At 46.2% G+C, this 16,180-nt stretch overlaps 1 protein-coding gene across 1 annotated transcript; it reads right to left on the reverse strand.

Annotated features, from left to right (window-relative positions):
- Nucleotides 1-8,440: 8,440 nt before the first annotated feature.
- LOC139838109 (uncharacterized) lies at nt 8,441-11,875 on the reverse strand. Its single transcript, XM_071827461.1, has 4 exons — nt 10,301-11,875; nt 9,297-9,476; nt 8,776-9,125; nt 8,441-8,564 (listed from the first exon to the last, which is right to left on the reverse strand). The coding sequence occupies exons 1-4, from the start codon at nt 11,873-11,875 to the stop codon at nt 8,441-8,443; spliced, it is 2,229 nt and encodes a 742-aa protein (XP_071683562.1).
- Between the last annotated feature and the right edge of the window lie 4,305 nt (nt 11,876-16,180).

The following is a 16,180-nucleotide window of genomic DNA, read 5'->3' on the forward strand; positions in this document are numbered from 1 at the left end:
GGAGGATAAATTTGATTATGATTACAATATGCCTCCTATATTTGATGATGAGAATAATAATGATAGCTACTTTGTTGAATCCGCTCCCACTATTACTAATAAAATTGATTATGCTTATGTGGAGAGTAATAATTTTATGCATGAGACTCATGATAATAATGCTTTATGTGATAGTTATATTGTTGAGTTTGCTCATGATGCTACTGGATATTATTATGAGAGAGGAAAATATGGTTGTAGAAATTTTCATGTTATTAAAATGCCTCTCTATGTGCTGAAATTTTTGAAGCTATACTTGTTTTATCTTCCTATGTTTGTCACTTTGTTCTTCATGAACTTGTTTATTTACAAGATTCCTATGCATAGGAAGTGGGTTAGACTTAAATGTGTTTTGAGTTTGCTTCTTGATGCTCTCTTTTGCTTCAAATCTTATTTCTTGGGAGTGCATCATTAAAATCACTGAGCCCATCTTAATGGCTATAAAGAAAGCACTTCTTGGGAGATAACCCATGTGTTTATTTTGCTACAGTACTTTTGTTTTATATTTGTGTCTTGGAAGTTGTTATAACTATAGCAACCTCTCCTTATCTTAATTTTGTTGCATTGTTGTGCCAAGTAAAGTCTTTGATAGTAAGGTTCATACTAGATTTGGATTACTGCGCAGAAACAGATTTCTTGCTGTCACGAATTTGGGTCAAATTCTCTGTAGGTAACTCAGAAAATTCTGCCAATTTACGTGATTGATCCTCAGATATTTGGGTCAAATTCTCTGTAGGTAACTCAGAAAATTCTGCCAATTTACGTGAGTGATCCTCAGATATGTACGCATCTTTCATTTAATTTGAGCATTTTCATTTGAGCAAGTCTGGTGCCTCTTAGAAATTTGTCTTTACGGACTGTTCTGTTTTGACAGATTCTGCCTTTTATTTCGCATTGCCTCTTTTGCTATGTTGAATGGATTTCTTTGTTCCATTAACCTCCAGTAGCTTTGAGCAATGTCCAGAAGTGTTAAGAATGATTGTGTCACCTCTGAACATGCGAATTTTTGATTATGCACTAACCCTCTAATGAGTTTGTTTTGAGTTTGGTGTGGAGGAAGTTTTCAAGGGTCAAGAGAGGAGGATGATATACTATGATCAAGGAGAGTGAAATCTCTAACCTTGGGGATGCCCCGGTGGTTCATCCCTGCATATTTCAAGAAGTCTCAAGCATCTAAGCTTGGAGATGCCCAAGGCATCCCCTTCTTCATCGACAAAATTATCAGGTTCCTCTAGTGAAACTATATTTTTATTCCATCACATCTTATGTACTTTACTTGGAGCGTCTGTTTGTTTTTATTTTTTGTTTTTGTTTGAATAAATGCATGCTTGTGTGGGAGAGAGACACGCTCCGCTGGTTCATATGAACACATGTGTTCTTAGCTTTTAATGTTCATGGCGAAGGTTGAATCTGCTTCGTTAAATTGTTATATGGTTGGAAACAGGAAATGCTACATGTGGTAATTGGTAGAATGTCTTGAATAATGTGATACTTGGCAATTGTTGTGCTCATGATTAAGCTCTTGCATCATATACTTTGCACCTATTAGTGAAGAACTACATAGAGCTTGCTAAAATTTGGTTTGCATGATTGGTCTCTCTAGAGTCTAGATATTTTCTGGTAAAGGTGTTTGAACAACAAGGAAGACAATGTATAGTCTTATAATGCTTGCAATATGTTCTTATGTGAGTTTTGCTGTACCGGTTCATACTTGTGTTTGCTTCAAACAACCTTGCTAGCCTAAGCCTTGTATTGAGAGGGAATACTTCTCGTGCATCCAAATCATTGAGCCAAAAACTATGCCATTTGTGTCCACCATACCTACCTACTACATGGTATTTCTCTGCCATTCCAAAGTAAATTGCTTGAGTGCTACCTTTAAACAATTCAAAATTTATCATCTCTGATTTGTGTCAATGTTTTATAGCTCATGAGGAAGTATGTGCTGTTTATCTTTCAATCTTGTTGGGCAACTTTCACCAATGGACTAGTGGCTTCATCCGCTTATCCAATAATTTTGCAAAAAGAGCTGGCAATGGGACTCCCAGTCCCAAATTAATTAACCTTCATAATTTTACAAAAATAGACACTCCTCCATGGTATGTGATTGTTGGACGGCACCCGAGGATTCGGTTAGCCATGGCTTGAGAAAGCAAAGGTGGGGAGGAGTGTCATCCAAATAAAACTAAAATAAAAAGGCACTCCTTCATGGTATGAGATTGTTGGCAGGCACCCGAGGATTCGGTTAGCCATGGTTTGTGAAAGTAAAGGTTGGAAGGAGTGCCACCCAAAAATAAAAATGTTTCATGGGAGCCGCTCTTTGAAGGTCTGTCTGGCAAGGGGGTTAGAGTGCCCATTACCATTCGTTGACAACAACAAACACCTCTCAAAACTTTACTTTTATGCTCTCTCTATGTTTTAAAAATGAAAGCTCTAGCACAAATATAGCAATCCATGCTTCCCTCTACGAAGGGCCATTCTTTTACTTTTATGTTGAGTCAGTTTATGTGGTGCCCCGGACTTACCAGTCCAAAACTCCTGTTATGCATACAATTTCACGATCCCAAGATCATTCCATCGAGAATACATAACCGAACTGATACCAGATTACATCATCCATTACAGTACCGAAATAATATTAGTACGGAAGTCTTACATCATATGCCATCAAGGCCGAAGTTCAACAAACAGCAGCGGAATTTATTTGACTTCAACAGCGGTGGAACCCACGTCAGGCCTTTACCCTACAGACGGCTGACTGGGAGAGCAACCTACTTCGCGTCTTCGGCGTCGTACTCCTCTTCTTCGTAGTACTCCTCTTCAAAGTCTGGCCAAGTAAATAGCCAGGACAACAATGCCGATGAGTACGTTTGAATGTACTCGCAAACCACCTTAGAGAGAAGTAAAGGATATGCAATATGGCAGTAGCAAGGAACAAGCACTAAACTAGGGCGACAAGGAGCGAGAGGTGGTTCCTCTCGAGAATTTTGACATATCTATATCTTTGTTGAAAACTTTTTGTAAACCATTTTATTTGGCAGACTAATAGGTAAGGATAACCCCTTCTCAGTTTCGGCCATCTCAAATGGCCATTCCAACTTATCCCGTAATTCCACCGTACCTCCCAGGTACTTTTCCACCAGTCCCACTGGCGTCACTTTCCCAAAACAATATTTGAGAAAATCACTTTTATAAACCAAAACTCCTTTTGATACTCAGCACTTCCTTTCCCACGTCCATTGCCGCGGACACGGCTATTCGAATAGATTTACACTCTGCAGAGGTTGTACACTTTCCCCACAAGATCCGAATATTCATCGTGTGGGCACCATCCCTGCATAATGACATATGCCACGACAAATACCCGATCGTAGTTTTTCGCCTGCTCGCCTTAGCCTAAGACATGCCGCCTAGAGTTGTACCTCCCAACACCAGAGTCCGAGGGGTTGTTTTCCCAGGAGTAGCAAATTCCCTGACCAGCTCGACCCTCCGGAATGCCGCGACCAACTGCGGGGCATTATTCAATGGGAGCTCATAGGTTGTACCCCTGCCATCTGTTCGAGACGGAAAGGCGTTCCCAGTTCGTCGGGAAGGCCACGGTCGATAGGTGTCCATGCTCGGACTACCCCTTACATTTGCAGGACCCAAACTAAGGCGAGACAAACTACTACGCTACGCCCCGTCCCACTAAAGGGTAATGTGGTTGTACTGGCTAGGTCCGGTGATGTACTTAGTCAACAAAAGGTTTTGGAAAACAATTTTTCTTCACTTCTCTTGCTCCAAGCAAGTCTTTTCTTCTTAAAAACATTTAATCAAACCACACTTGGGCAGGGCTACCCTGTTCCAAGGTTTTCCAGAAAAACATCTTTGCTAGAAAACAATTTGCACAAATATTTTTCCAGGGCTCCCAACCTATAGTCCAATTCTTCTTCGAAAAATGGCGACAAGGATGACAAGGTGATAAGCACCATATCACTAATGAAGGTGGAATCAGTAGGTACCAACGAGGGCTGCACCCTAAGGGTGGATCAATAAAACTCCGGGTGGCACTAACCACCGAAATGAAAATAAAAAGACATGCACTTTATAAAACCTGCAATAATGCAAGAGTAAGATATATATAGGATCAGAGATGCATCAAGAGGTGGCTTGCCTTGATCAGCAAAGTTCCCCTGGTCTTCCTCTTCAATCCCTCCGAAGTCTCCTCCTCCTTCGTTTCCGGCGATGTTCGAATCTAGCGTCGCAAAAAGAAAACAACAAGCCATACCCAATCAACAAACCACACCAGAATAATTCACACAAATTTTTTGAAACAATACAGTATGTAAAGGGTTACTAATGCAAGCTACTGAAAGTGGTTTCATCCATTTATGATTTTTAAAACAAAAGATATGATTTTTGCAATTCCAGAATTGACTTAGGAACCATTTAAATGGTCTAAATCTTTCTGTATGTCACAAAAATGTATGCAGCATACCTACTGAAAGCTAATAACATGTAGAACACACATGCAGAAGAATCACATGCAAACAATTTTTTTAAATGACCTAGGTAAATTAACTAAGGCAGAAACCAGAGCATACAAACAACAAGGCGCACCAGTATCAGAGCATCACCAACCAACACCAATCATACCCCTGGATAGGTGAGACTAAATGTGAACTAACCCCACTGGTTTGGTATTTTTCTGATTTGTAAAAGATTTTATAAAAATCAAATACTGAAAAGATATTCTGTTTTAGTAATTAAATTCTTGGAATTAAACTATAACTCTGAAAAATATTTCCTTTGGCACAAAATTACCCTATAGATATATTTACCAGTAGCACTTGGTTTTGGCTCAAAATCTATTTTAGTTTTCAAACTAAAAATCATTTTCTGGCTCTCTAGACAGATCTTGTTTTCTAAAACAATTCAAATCCAGGAAGCTCCTGCATGCTACACTAGTGTCAAAATGAAGCTACTAACATACACTTCACAACCAAATTAACCTCATGCAAAAAGGTTTCATAAATCTCTCACACTAAATAAATTACACAATTAGATACTTTTTAGGTTTTCATTTAACAGCTCATTTTTACAGCACTAAATCACATGCATGCACTTTTCTGTGGTAGAGATTTTATTCACGAGTACACAGAGGTTTGAATCAACAAATTTGAGCACTCGAGGAATTTATGGAATTTCAAAACCTAAAGACATATGTACTGGCAGATTTGAACTAGTTTTAAACAGGAAATGAAAATGGGCCGGGGCTGGCGGTGCGGCCCAGATCGGAGGAGATTTGGCGCTGGGTGGGCCAGCTCCATCCGCGACGCGCGGGAGCCGCCGATTCAAACGGTGCCGAGGTGGAAGGCCACGCTGGCGCGCGGGCCAGCTGCCTGGACGCATGCATGCGTCGGATCTTCATCCGACGGCGCATGCATGTTCGTCCAGCTCGCGACGCGAGCGTCTGCGCCGCGGCTAACCTAGCTACTGCGGAACGGCGAGGCGTGGTGTGCTCACCTCGGGGCTCTGTCGACGGCGAAGTGGGGTGCGTTCGAGGCAGTGGAGTGCGGGCTACCGAACAGGGGTGGTGGCGGCCGAAACAGCGACGGTTCTCCGGCGATCGACGGCGCCGTCTGAGGATGCCGTTCGTCACGGCGGCGCCTGCAGTCGACCCTGGGACACGGGAGTTATCGCATTAGACGGAGAAGATATAGGTGCAGCTATTGAGGAGGGAAAAGGGAGGAGATGGCATCGTTCGGCGACGACAACCTTCACCGGTGCGTCGACGTTGAGCAGCTCACGGACAGCAGGGAGGAGCTGAGCTCCTCTCCGCTGGGGAGGGGTTCTGGTGGAGTAGTGGAAAGGTGGGAGCAATGGGAGATAGAGGAAGGAGGGACGTGCGCTATTTAAAAGGGGCGCGCGGGTGCACCGTGCACCATGTCCGTGCACCGACGAGGGAAGTGGCGGCAGCGTTGGATTGGCTGGCCTGGGCGGTGCCGCTGCGGCTCAGAGAGGCGACGCCACGGCTTGGACGCGAGTGTGCATCGGCCTGCAGCGAGGCGGAGAGGGAAGATGCGACGGGAGCGGGATGATCTGCCGGGCGCTCGACGGAGCGACTCGACAAGGCGTCGACGGTGGCGTGCGAGTGATGGGAGGGAACGGCGCGGTGTGTGTCTCCGTGACATGTGATCACTGCACCGTGCTTTCCTTGTCGTCCAAAGACACCAGAGTGCGAGGGTGGAGCGGGCGACGTGGCCGTGGCCGGGCCGGCGTGCTCGCCGCCCATTGGGGGTGACCACGGCGGGTTAGAGGGAATGAGTGAAAGAGGGAAGCCAGGGCGGTGTCTAGGGTGGTAGAGAGGTTGCAGCAGGCGTCGATGACACGCTTGATTCGCGGCACGAGCTGCAGAGCGAACGGGGAAGAAGCTTGTCCGCGCCTGGGTGACCACGGGCGGACACGACAGAAGGGCGGCCTAGGAGCTAGGGAAGGGAACAGGAGGGGTTGCCAGGGTGATAGAGAGGACAGAGCAGCACCTCCAGGACAAGCAGGTCAAGCCAAAAGAAAAAGGGAGAGGAAGATCTCTTCTATCTCCACATGCACGGGCTCACATGAATTTGTCCAAGAGAGGGAGAGAGAGAGAGGTCGAGCTAGGCCAGAGAGGGTGCAGCATGGTGGTGTGAGTCCAGCTGGACGTGTGTGTGTGCTGGTGTGGATGAATGGTGAGAAATATGGCAAATTAAGGGAGATGGTGAGTGTGGCCGGCATGGCCTCCTCCCTTTGTCCAATTTCCTATGAAATTTTAATAAGCCCTCCTAAGCATGATCTAGGGAAAGGTTAGGTCAAAACTATGGTGACCCAAAGGTGCACTTATTTGTAGAACTTTCAGATTTGCTAGTTGAGAAAAGATGGGAAGGTTTTGAAGAGGAGAAATTTGGGGAGGGGCATGATCTTCCAAAATTATTAGTACATTGGGAAAGATCAAATGATCTAGGGTTTCTACAAGGTTTAAATTAATAAAACAAGGTTTGAGAAAGGGTGACATATAAGAAGAGGGTTTTAGGGTTTTGTGAAAAATAGAAATTTTTAATCACACAGGTAAAGAGGGAGAAGGGTGAGATGCTCCAAGGGTTTGTGCCAAGATTAAGTTAATTAAAACTAGAAATAAAAAGGGATCACATGAACAAAAAGGTTTTAGGGTTTTAGAGATTCACACTCAAATGTAAATTCCACAAGTGACAAGCACACACATCCAACAATCAAATGCAAGATCAACTATATGCATGCAAATTTTAAAGATAGAAAAAGTTTTTATTGGCCCAAAAATTTATATTCCACAGTTTTTTTTAATCAATGCACAAAAGTTGGGTTGTTACAAACCTTCCCCCCTTAAAATGAATCTCGTCCTCGAGATTCGGTGGCTAAGAACTGAAGAGTGCGGGAAAGTCCTTCCGAAGTTGATCTTCTCGTTCCCAAGTGGCTTCCTCCTCGGAGTGATTAGTCCACTGGACTTTACAGAATTTAATCTTCCTTCTTCGGGTGAGACGAACAGCTTCTTCCAGAATCCGAAGGGGTACTTCACGATAGGTTAAGTCGGTGTTGAGGTTGAGGGTGCGATAATCGATGCTCTTGAACGTCTCAGGCTTGTCGGGTACTTGGAGGCATCGTCGAAGTAGAGAGATATGAAACACATCGTGGAAATCCGCTAATTCAGCAGGCAGTTCCAGTTGATAAGATACTTCACCTCGACGAGCGAGAACCTTGAAGGGCCCAATATATCTGGGGGCAAGCTTCCCTTTGACGTGAAATCTCTGCATTCCCTTGAGCGGAGTGACGCGAAGATAGGCATGATCTCCAACCTTGAAGGTCAGCTCGCGACGCTTGGAATCAACGTAGCTCTTTTGACGGGATTGAGCGGCCTTGAGGCGGTCACGAATCAGTTGAACTTGTTCTTCGGCTTCACGGAGGTGGTTAGGTCCAAAAACTTTACTATCTCCAGTCTCGGACCAGTTGAGAGGGGTTCGACAACGGCGGCCGTATAGGGCTTCAAAAGGGGCCATCTGTAGGCTAGCTTGGTAGCTATTGTTGTAAGAGAATTCCGCGAAGGGTAGGCAATCTTCCCATTTTTCTCCATAGGCGAGGACGCAAGCACGAAGCATATCTTCAAGAATCTGATTTACTCTTTCGGTCTGGCCACCGGTTTGCGGGTGATATGCAGTGCTGAAGGCTAGCTTGGTTCCGAGGGCTTCATGCAGGCTCTTCCAGAATTTCGAGGTGAATTGGGTACCTCGATCCGAAACTATCTTCTTGGGGATTCCGTGGAGACTCATAATTCGGGACATGTACAAATCGGCTAACTTGGTTCCAGGATAAGTCACTTTGACGGGGATGAAGTGTGCAACCTTGGTGAGTCGGTCTACAATAACCCAGATGGAGTCGTGACCACGCTGAGATTTAGGCAGTCGTGTAATGAAGTCCATTCCGACTTCTTCCCATTTCCACTCAGGGACTTTGAGGGGTTGGAGTAGTCCAGCTGGTCGCTGATGTTCAGCTTTCACTTTCTGGCACACGTCGCAACGAGCGATGAAAAAGGCGATCTCACGCTTCATACCATGCCACCAAAATTGTTTCTTCAGGTCTTGATACATCTTGGTTCCTCCGGGGTGGATTGAGTATGGGGTGTCGTGGGCTTCCTTCATGATGAGTTGCTTCAAGTCTTCGATATTTGGTACACAGATGCGTCTTTTGTACCACAAAACTCCTTTGGCATCAATCGTGAAACCAGGTACTTCCTCCCTATCCATTCTACGCTTGGTTCCTTCAATACTTTCATGTCCCACCTGAGCTTCTTTGATCTGATGAAATAGGGTAGGCTGCAGCTCAAGATTTGCCAGGAAACCGTGGCTAACCAACTCGAGGCCGAACTCCTCAAGTTCTTCATACAGCCTGGGTTGAGCAATCTTGATCAGGGCGTTCAGCGAACACGGCTCTCGACTAAGGGCATCGGCTACGACGTTGGCCTTACCGGGGTGATAATGAATGCCGAGGTCGTAATCCTTGATGAGCTCCATCCATCTGCTTTGCCTCATGTTCAGCTCCCGCTGAGTGAAAATGTACTTCAGACTCTTGTGGTCGGTGTAGATTTCACAGCGATTTCCCACTAGATAGTGGCGCCAGGTCTTCAGGGCGTGAACTATAGCAGCAAGCTCTAAGTCATGCGTGGGGTAGTTCATCTCGTGCGGTCGAAGTTGTCTTGACAAATAAGCTATCACCTTGCCTTCCTGCATCAGCACACTTCCCAAACCAAGTTTTGATGCATCGCAGTACACATCGAAATCCTTGGTGATATCGGGCATGGGCAAGACGGGGGCTGTGACTAATCTCTTCTTGAGTTCCTGAAAACTGGCCTCACATTTATCGGTCCACTCGAACTTCTTATCCTTCTTCAACAGCTGTGTTAAGGGTCTCGCAATGCTGGAGAATCCCTCAACGAACTTGCGGTAATAACCCGCCAATCCTAGAAAGGCGCGGACTTCGGTCTGATTGGTAGGGGCTTTCTTCTCCATGATGGACTGAATTTTGGACGGGTCGACTGACACTCCTCCGGCATAAATGACATGACCAAGGAATCCTACTTCTTTCAGCCACAATTCACATTTACTAAACTTGGCGTAAAGCGGATGGTCTCGGAGAGTCCCCAAAACAATCCGTAGATGTTCAGCATGCTCTTCTTCATTCTTGGAGTAGATCAGAATATCGTCGATGAAAACCACGACGAACTTGTCGAGGTACTTCATGAACACCTTGTTCATGAGATTCATGAAATAGGCAGGGGCATTGGTCAGTCCGAAGGACATCACGGTATATTCAAAAAGTCCATACCGTGTGGTGAAGGCAGTTTTGGGAATGTCTGACTCTCGAACTTGAGTTGATGATAACCAGTTCGGAGATCAATCTTGGAGAAAACTTAGGCGCCATTCATCTGGTCGAACAAATCTTCAATCTTCGGGAGGGGGTATTTGTTTGATGGTGACATCATTCAGTTTTCGATAATCCACGCACAGGCGGATAGTACCGTCCCGCTTATCCACAAAGATAACGGGAGATCCCCAGGGTGATGCGCTCGGGCGAATCAATCCTTTCCTCAACATGTCATCCAACTGCTTTTTCAACTCAACTAATTCTTGGGGGTTCATCCGGTAAGGGCGCTGGGCGATGGGGGCAGTTCCGGGGACTAACTCAATGATAAACTCGATATCCCGATCAGGGGGCATACCGGGTAATTCATCTGGGAAAACTTCAGGATACTCACAAGCAACGGGTACTTCATGCAGGGCTGGACTGGCGACACTCTTCTTGCATAGGCCTTCGATGATGGCATGGTGGCTATATGTTCAATTATCTCGCCGTCTTCAGCAGTCATGGTTATGGCTCGGCGAGCATAGTCGATATGACCCTTATACTTGACCATCCAATCCATGCCAAGAATAACTTCCAGACCTTGCTCACCCAATACTATCAGATTGGCGTGAAAACGCTTCCCCTGAATATCTATAGGAACATCCTTGCAGGATAGATCCGTTTTGGTGGAGGTTCCCGGAATTTGAACTAGCATAGGCCGTCTCATGATGGTAGGCCTTAAGCCACTTTTTCTAGCGAACGACTTAGTAACAAACGAGTGCGATGCTCCGGAATCAAACAAGATGATGGAGGGTACTGAGTTGACGGGAAACGTACCCAGAACGATATCCGGAGCTTCCTGAGCTTCTTCAGCGTTGACGTGGTTGAGGTGTCCCCTAGCTGGTCCAGCTGGTTTCTTCTGGTTCTGGTTCCTTCCGGCGGCAGTACGGGCTTGACCCTGATTGGGCTTGGGCGCATTGGGGCGCTGAGCAGTGTTCATCTTGTTGGGACACTCCTTGGAGAAATGACCCGGCTGTCCGCAGGTGTAGCATCCATTGGTGACGGGGCGGACAATGTTGTTCTGGCGGTTGTAGTTGGGATTGTAGTTGCTTCCTCCAGAACGCTGAGGGTTGAAGTTGCGGTTGGGGTTGTTGGGGCCAGGTGCAGGGGGTGGTGCCCTCTGTGGCTGGGGCGCTGGTCTGGGCGGAGGGAAACTGCGGGGTCGCTGAGTGCTGGAGCTGCCTTGCTGCAGCATCGCCTTGCGCTTGCGGTTCTCAAACGCATTCTTGCGCTTGCTCTCAACCATGATAGAGGCATCTACCAGCGACTCAAGGTCTAGGTATGGAACAGCCACCAAGATACTCTGCATCTCGTCATGCAAACCATTCAGAAAGCGGTCCTTCTTCTTCTCTTCAGTGTCGGTGTCTTCTGGAGCATACCTGGACAGTGTGGTGAACTTGTCCATGTATTCCACAACAGACATGCTTCCTTGCCTTAGATTCATGAACTTGTCCTTCATGAGCTTGATCAGTCCCGATGGAATGTGGGTCTTGCGAAACTTGGCCTTGAATTCTTCCCAGTTGATGACGTGTCCCTCAGCTTGAATAGCCTTGACATTTTCCCACCAAGAGCGTGCAGGTCTAGAAAGAAAGTGAGTGGCAAATAGCACCTTCTCATCATCGCAAACTCCGGCGACCTCCAGGTTGTTCTCAATGGTGCGAAGCCAATCATCAGCGTCGAGAGGTTCAGTGCACTTGGCGAAAACAGGAGGGTTGGTGCTCTGGAAATCCTTCAGTTTAGAGCGGTGGTCGCCATTCCCGTTCCCGCCATTATTGTTGTTGGCGTTTCCAGTAGCAAGCTGAGCGAGGTGCTGAAGGGTAGCAAGGTTAGCTTGGCGCTCTGCACGGGCTGCCTCACGGTCTTCCATCATAAGGCGCAGAAGTTGCGCCATGGTTGGTCCGGAGGTGGAGGGGGGTTTTGGTCGGACCCGCTGGCGTTTCCACTACGGGTTTCAACCATCCTGGAGAGATGTGGGTCAGATATTAATGGGGAAACAAAGAGATGGGCAGCCACTTAAAAGGGGAGGGCTTGTTAAAAATGCAACTTTGAAAACGCAAACTTGAAAATGCAAAGTAGGCAAACGATAGCATAACATAGTAGGGTGCCGAAGGCACAACATAGTTATACAACATCACAACATAAGTCTCATACATCACAACCAAAATGGATGGTTTAACAGAACCATCATCATAAGTCTACTCGCATCGCACGGGGGCCTATATCATCGCCCTACGGTAAGGTGGTGCGAGTCTGGGGGTAGTACTCTAGAAGTCGTCAAGGTCCACGACAGGACCCTCCGGTGCTGGTGGGGCGCCCTCGTCGAAGGCTGGCTCCTCGGGGTCCTCCTCGGGCATCAATGGCTCAGGCTCCTCATCTTCATCGTTGATGAAGGCCTCATCCTCAGTATCAGGCTCCATATCGAAGTCCTCCTCCTCGTAGTCGTCGTCGTCGTCGTCGCTGAGAAGGGCCTCGTTCTCCTTGCGGACATCCTCACCGTCGTCCTCAAGCTCCTCAATAGTGGCCTACATCTGAGCAGTCAGAGCCTCCAGCGAAGCCACCTTCGCCTTCAGGTGTGAAGCCTTCCGGCGTGCAGCAAGTCTCTTCTTGCGCTCACTGGCCAAGTCGGCTTGTGCAGCAGCAAGCTGGGCGCGAAGTGTCACGATCTCATCCTCCTGCAGATCGCACCTCTCTCGGGCGCGGTCCTGCTGAGTCTGAGTGTGGTGCAGCAGGTACTCCAAGTGGTGCAGCTGGTGAGCGGTGTCGGGGTGCGGAGCGCCGGCCACGGGCTGACCCGCGACGTCGCACAACCCAAGGTACTGGTAGCCAGTGTCGGCGATAGCCTCCGGGTGAAGGAGAGCAAGGCGGGCAAGTGCCTCCTGGAAGACTCGGATCATCCCATCGAGCCACGTGCGCTCCATCACGTTGACAGTGAACTCCTCAGAAACGGGGGCAACCTCGCTCCCCCTGACGACGCAGGTGACCAGCCAGGCCATCTCCGAGTCCTCCGGCCTCTCGGTACGGACGCCCTTCACCTCAGGCGCCGGACGCCCACACCGAAAAGCCAGGTCGGCCAGGGCCCGCTCGAAGAAGTAGAGGGGCGGCTTCACCCCGACCTGGTGAAAGTGCAAGTACTCGATCGGCATCTACACAAATTTTAAGGTAGATTAAGTTAGTGACCACAGTGTGCAAAATTTTAAACATAGTAAAACTTTAATGCAAGTAGAGTTTTTGAAAATAGAAGGAGATAAGGGACTTAAACGTTTTCAGCATTTAGTCAACGTCTTTGTTTTAAGAAAATAGTTTTTGGTCTGATCTAACGCCCATGCTAACTAAGGTCTCCTACAGTCAGGATGGCTCTGATACCAGCTCTGTGGTGCCCCGGACTTACCAGTCCAGAACTCCTGTTATGCATACAATTTCACGATCCCAAGATCATTCCATCGTGAATACATAATCGAACTGATACCAGATTACATCATCCATTACAGTACTGAAATAATATTAGTACGGAAGTCTTACATCATATGCCATCAAGGCCGAAGTTCAACAAACAGCAGCGGAATTTATTTGACTTCAACAGCGGTGGAACCCACGTCAGGCCTTTACCCTACAGGCGGCTGACTGGGAGAGCGACCTAGTTCGCGTCTTCGACGTCGTACTCCTCTTCTTCGTAGTACTCCTCTTCAAAGTCTGGCCAAGTAAATAGCCAGGACAACAATGCCGATGAGTACGTTTGAATGTACTCGCAAACCACCTTAGAGAGAAGTAAAGGATATGCAATATGGTAGTAGCAAGGAACAAGCACTAAACTAGGGCGACAAGGAGCGAGAGGTGGTTCCTCTCGAGAATTTTGACATATCTATATCTTTGTTGAAAACTTTTTGTAAACCATTTTATTTGGCAGACTAATAGGTAAGGATAACCCCTTCTCAGTTCCGGCCATCTCAAATGGCCATTCCAACTTATCCCGTAATTCCACCGTACCTCCCAGGTACTTTTCCACCAGTCCCACTGGCGTCACTTTCCCAAAACAATATTTGAGAAAATCACTTTTATAAACCAAAACTCCTTTTGATACTCAGCACTTCCTTTCCCACGTCCATTGCCGCGGACACGGCTATTCGAATAGATTTACACTCTGCAGAGGTTGTACACTTTCCCCACAAGATCCGAATATTCATCGTGTGGGCATCATCCCTGCATAATGACATATGCCACGACAAATACCCGGTCGTAGTTTTTCGCCTGCTCGCCTTAGCCTAAGACATGCCGCCTAGAGTTGTACCTCCCAACACCAGAGTCCGAGGGGTCGTTTTCCCAGGAGTAGCAAATTCCCCGACCAGCTCGACCCTCCGGAATGCCGCGACCAACTGCGGGGCATTATTCATTGGGAGCTCATAGGTTGTACCCCTGCCATCTGTTCGAGACGGAAAGGCGTTCCCAGTTTGTCGGGAAGGCCGCGGTCGATAGGTGTCCATGCTCGGACTACCCCTTACATTTGCAGGACCCAAACTAAGGCGAGACAAACTACTACGCTACGCCCCGTCCCACTAAAGGGTAATGTGGTTGTACTGGCTAGGTCCGGTGATGTACTTAGTCAACAAAAGGTTTTCGAAAACAATTTTTCTTCACTTCTCTTGCTCCAAGCAAGTCTTTTCTTCTTAAAAACATTTAACCAAACCACACTTGGGCAGGGCTACCCTGTTCCAAGGTTTTCCAGAAAAACATCTTTGCTAGAAAACAATTTGCACAAATATTTTTCCAGGGCTCCCAACCTATAGTCCAATTCTTCTTAGAAAAATGGCGACAAGGATGACAAGGTGATAAGCACCATATCACTAATGAAGGTGGAATCAGTAGGTACCAACGAGGGCTGCACCCTAAGGGTGGATCAATAAAACTCCGGGTGGCACTAACCACCGAAATGAAAATAAAAAGACATGCACTTTATAAAACCTGCAATAATGCAAGAGTAAGATATATATAGGATCAGAGATGCATCAAGAGGTGGCTTGCCTTGATCAGCAAAGTTCCCCTGGTCTTCCTCTTCAATCCCTCCGAAGTCTCCTCCTCCTTCGTTTCCGGCGATGTTCGAATCTAGCGTCGCAAAAAGAAAACAACAAGCCATACCCAATCAACAAACCACACCAGAATAATTCACACAAAAATTTGGAAAAAATACAGTATGTAAAGGGTTACTAATGCAAGCTACTGAAAGTGGCTTCATCCATTTATGATTTTTAAAACAAAAGATATGATTTTTGCAATTCCAGAATTGACTTAGGAACCATTTAAATGGTCTAAATCTTTCTGTATGTCACAAAAATGCATGCAGCATACCTACAGAAAGCTAATAACATGTAGAACACACATGCACAAGAATCACATGCAAACAATTTTTTTAAATGACCTAGGTAAATTAACTAAGGCAGAAACCAGAGCATACAAACAACAAGGCACACCAGTATCAGAGCATCACCAACCAACACCAATCATACCCCTGGATAGGTGAGACTAAATGTGAACTAACCCCACTGGTTTGGTATTTTTCTGATTTGTAAAAGATTTTATAAAAATCAAATACTGAAAAGATATACTGTTTTAGTAATTAAATTCTTGGAATTAAACTATAACTCTGAAAAATATTTCCTTTGGCACAAAATTACCCTATAGATTTATTTACCAGTAGCACTTGGTTTTGGCTCAAAATCTATTTTAGTTTTCAAACTAAATATCATTTTCTGGCTCTCTAGACAGATCTTGTTTTCTAAAACAATTCAAATCCAGGAAGCTCCTGCATGCTACACTAGTGTCAAAATGAAGCTACTAACATACACTTCACAACCAAATTAACCTCATGCAAAAAGGTTTCATAAATATCTCACACTAAATAAATTACACAATCAGATACTTTTTAGGTTTTCATTTAACAGCTCATTTTTACAGCACTAAATCACATGCATGCACTTTTCTGTGGTAGAGATTTTATTCACGAGTACACAGAGGTTTGAATCAACAAATTTGAGCACTCGAGGAATTTATGGAATTTCAAAACCTAAAGACATATGTACTGGCAGATTTGAACTAGTTTTAAACAGGAAATGAAAATGGGCCGGGGCTGGCGGTGCGGCCCAGATCGGAGGAGATTTGGCGCTGGGTGGCCCAGCTCCATCCGCGACGCGCGGGAGCCGCCGAT

The sequence above is a fragment of the Lolium perenne genome, chromosome 3 (assembly GCF_019359855.2).
Source record: "Lolium perenne isolate Kyuss_39 chromosome 3, Kyuss_2.0, whole genome shotgun sequence".
Lineage (NCBI taxonomy): Eukaryota > Viridiplantae > Streptophyta > Magnoliopsida > Poales > Poaceae > Lolium > Lolium perenne.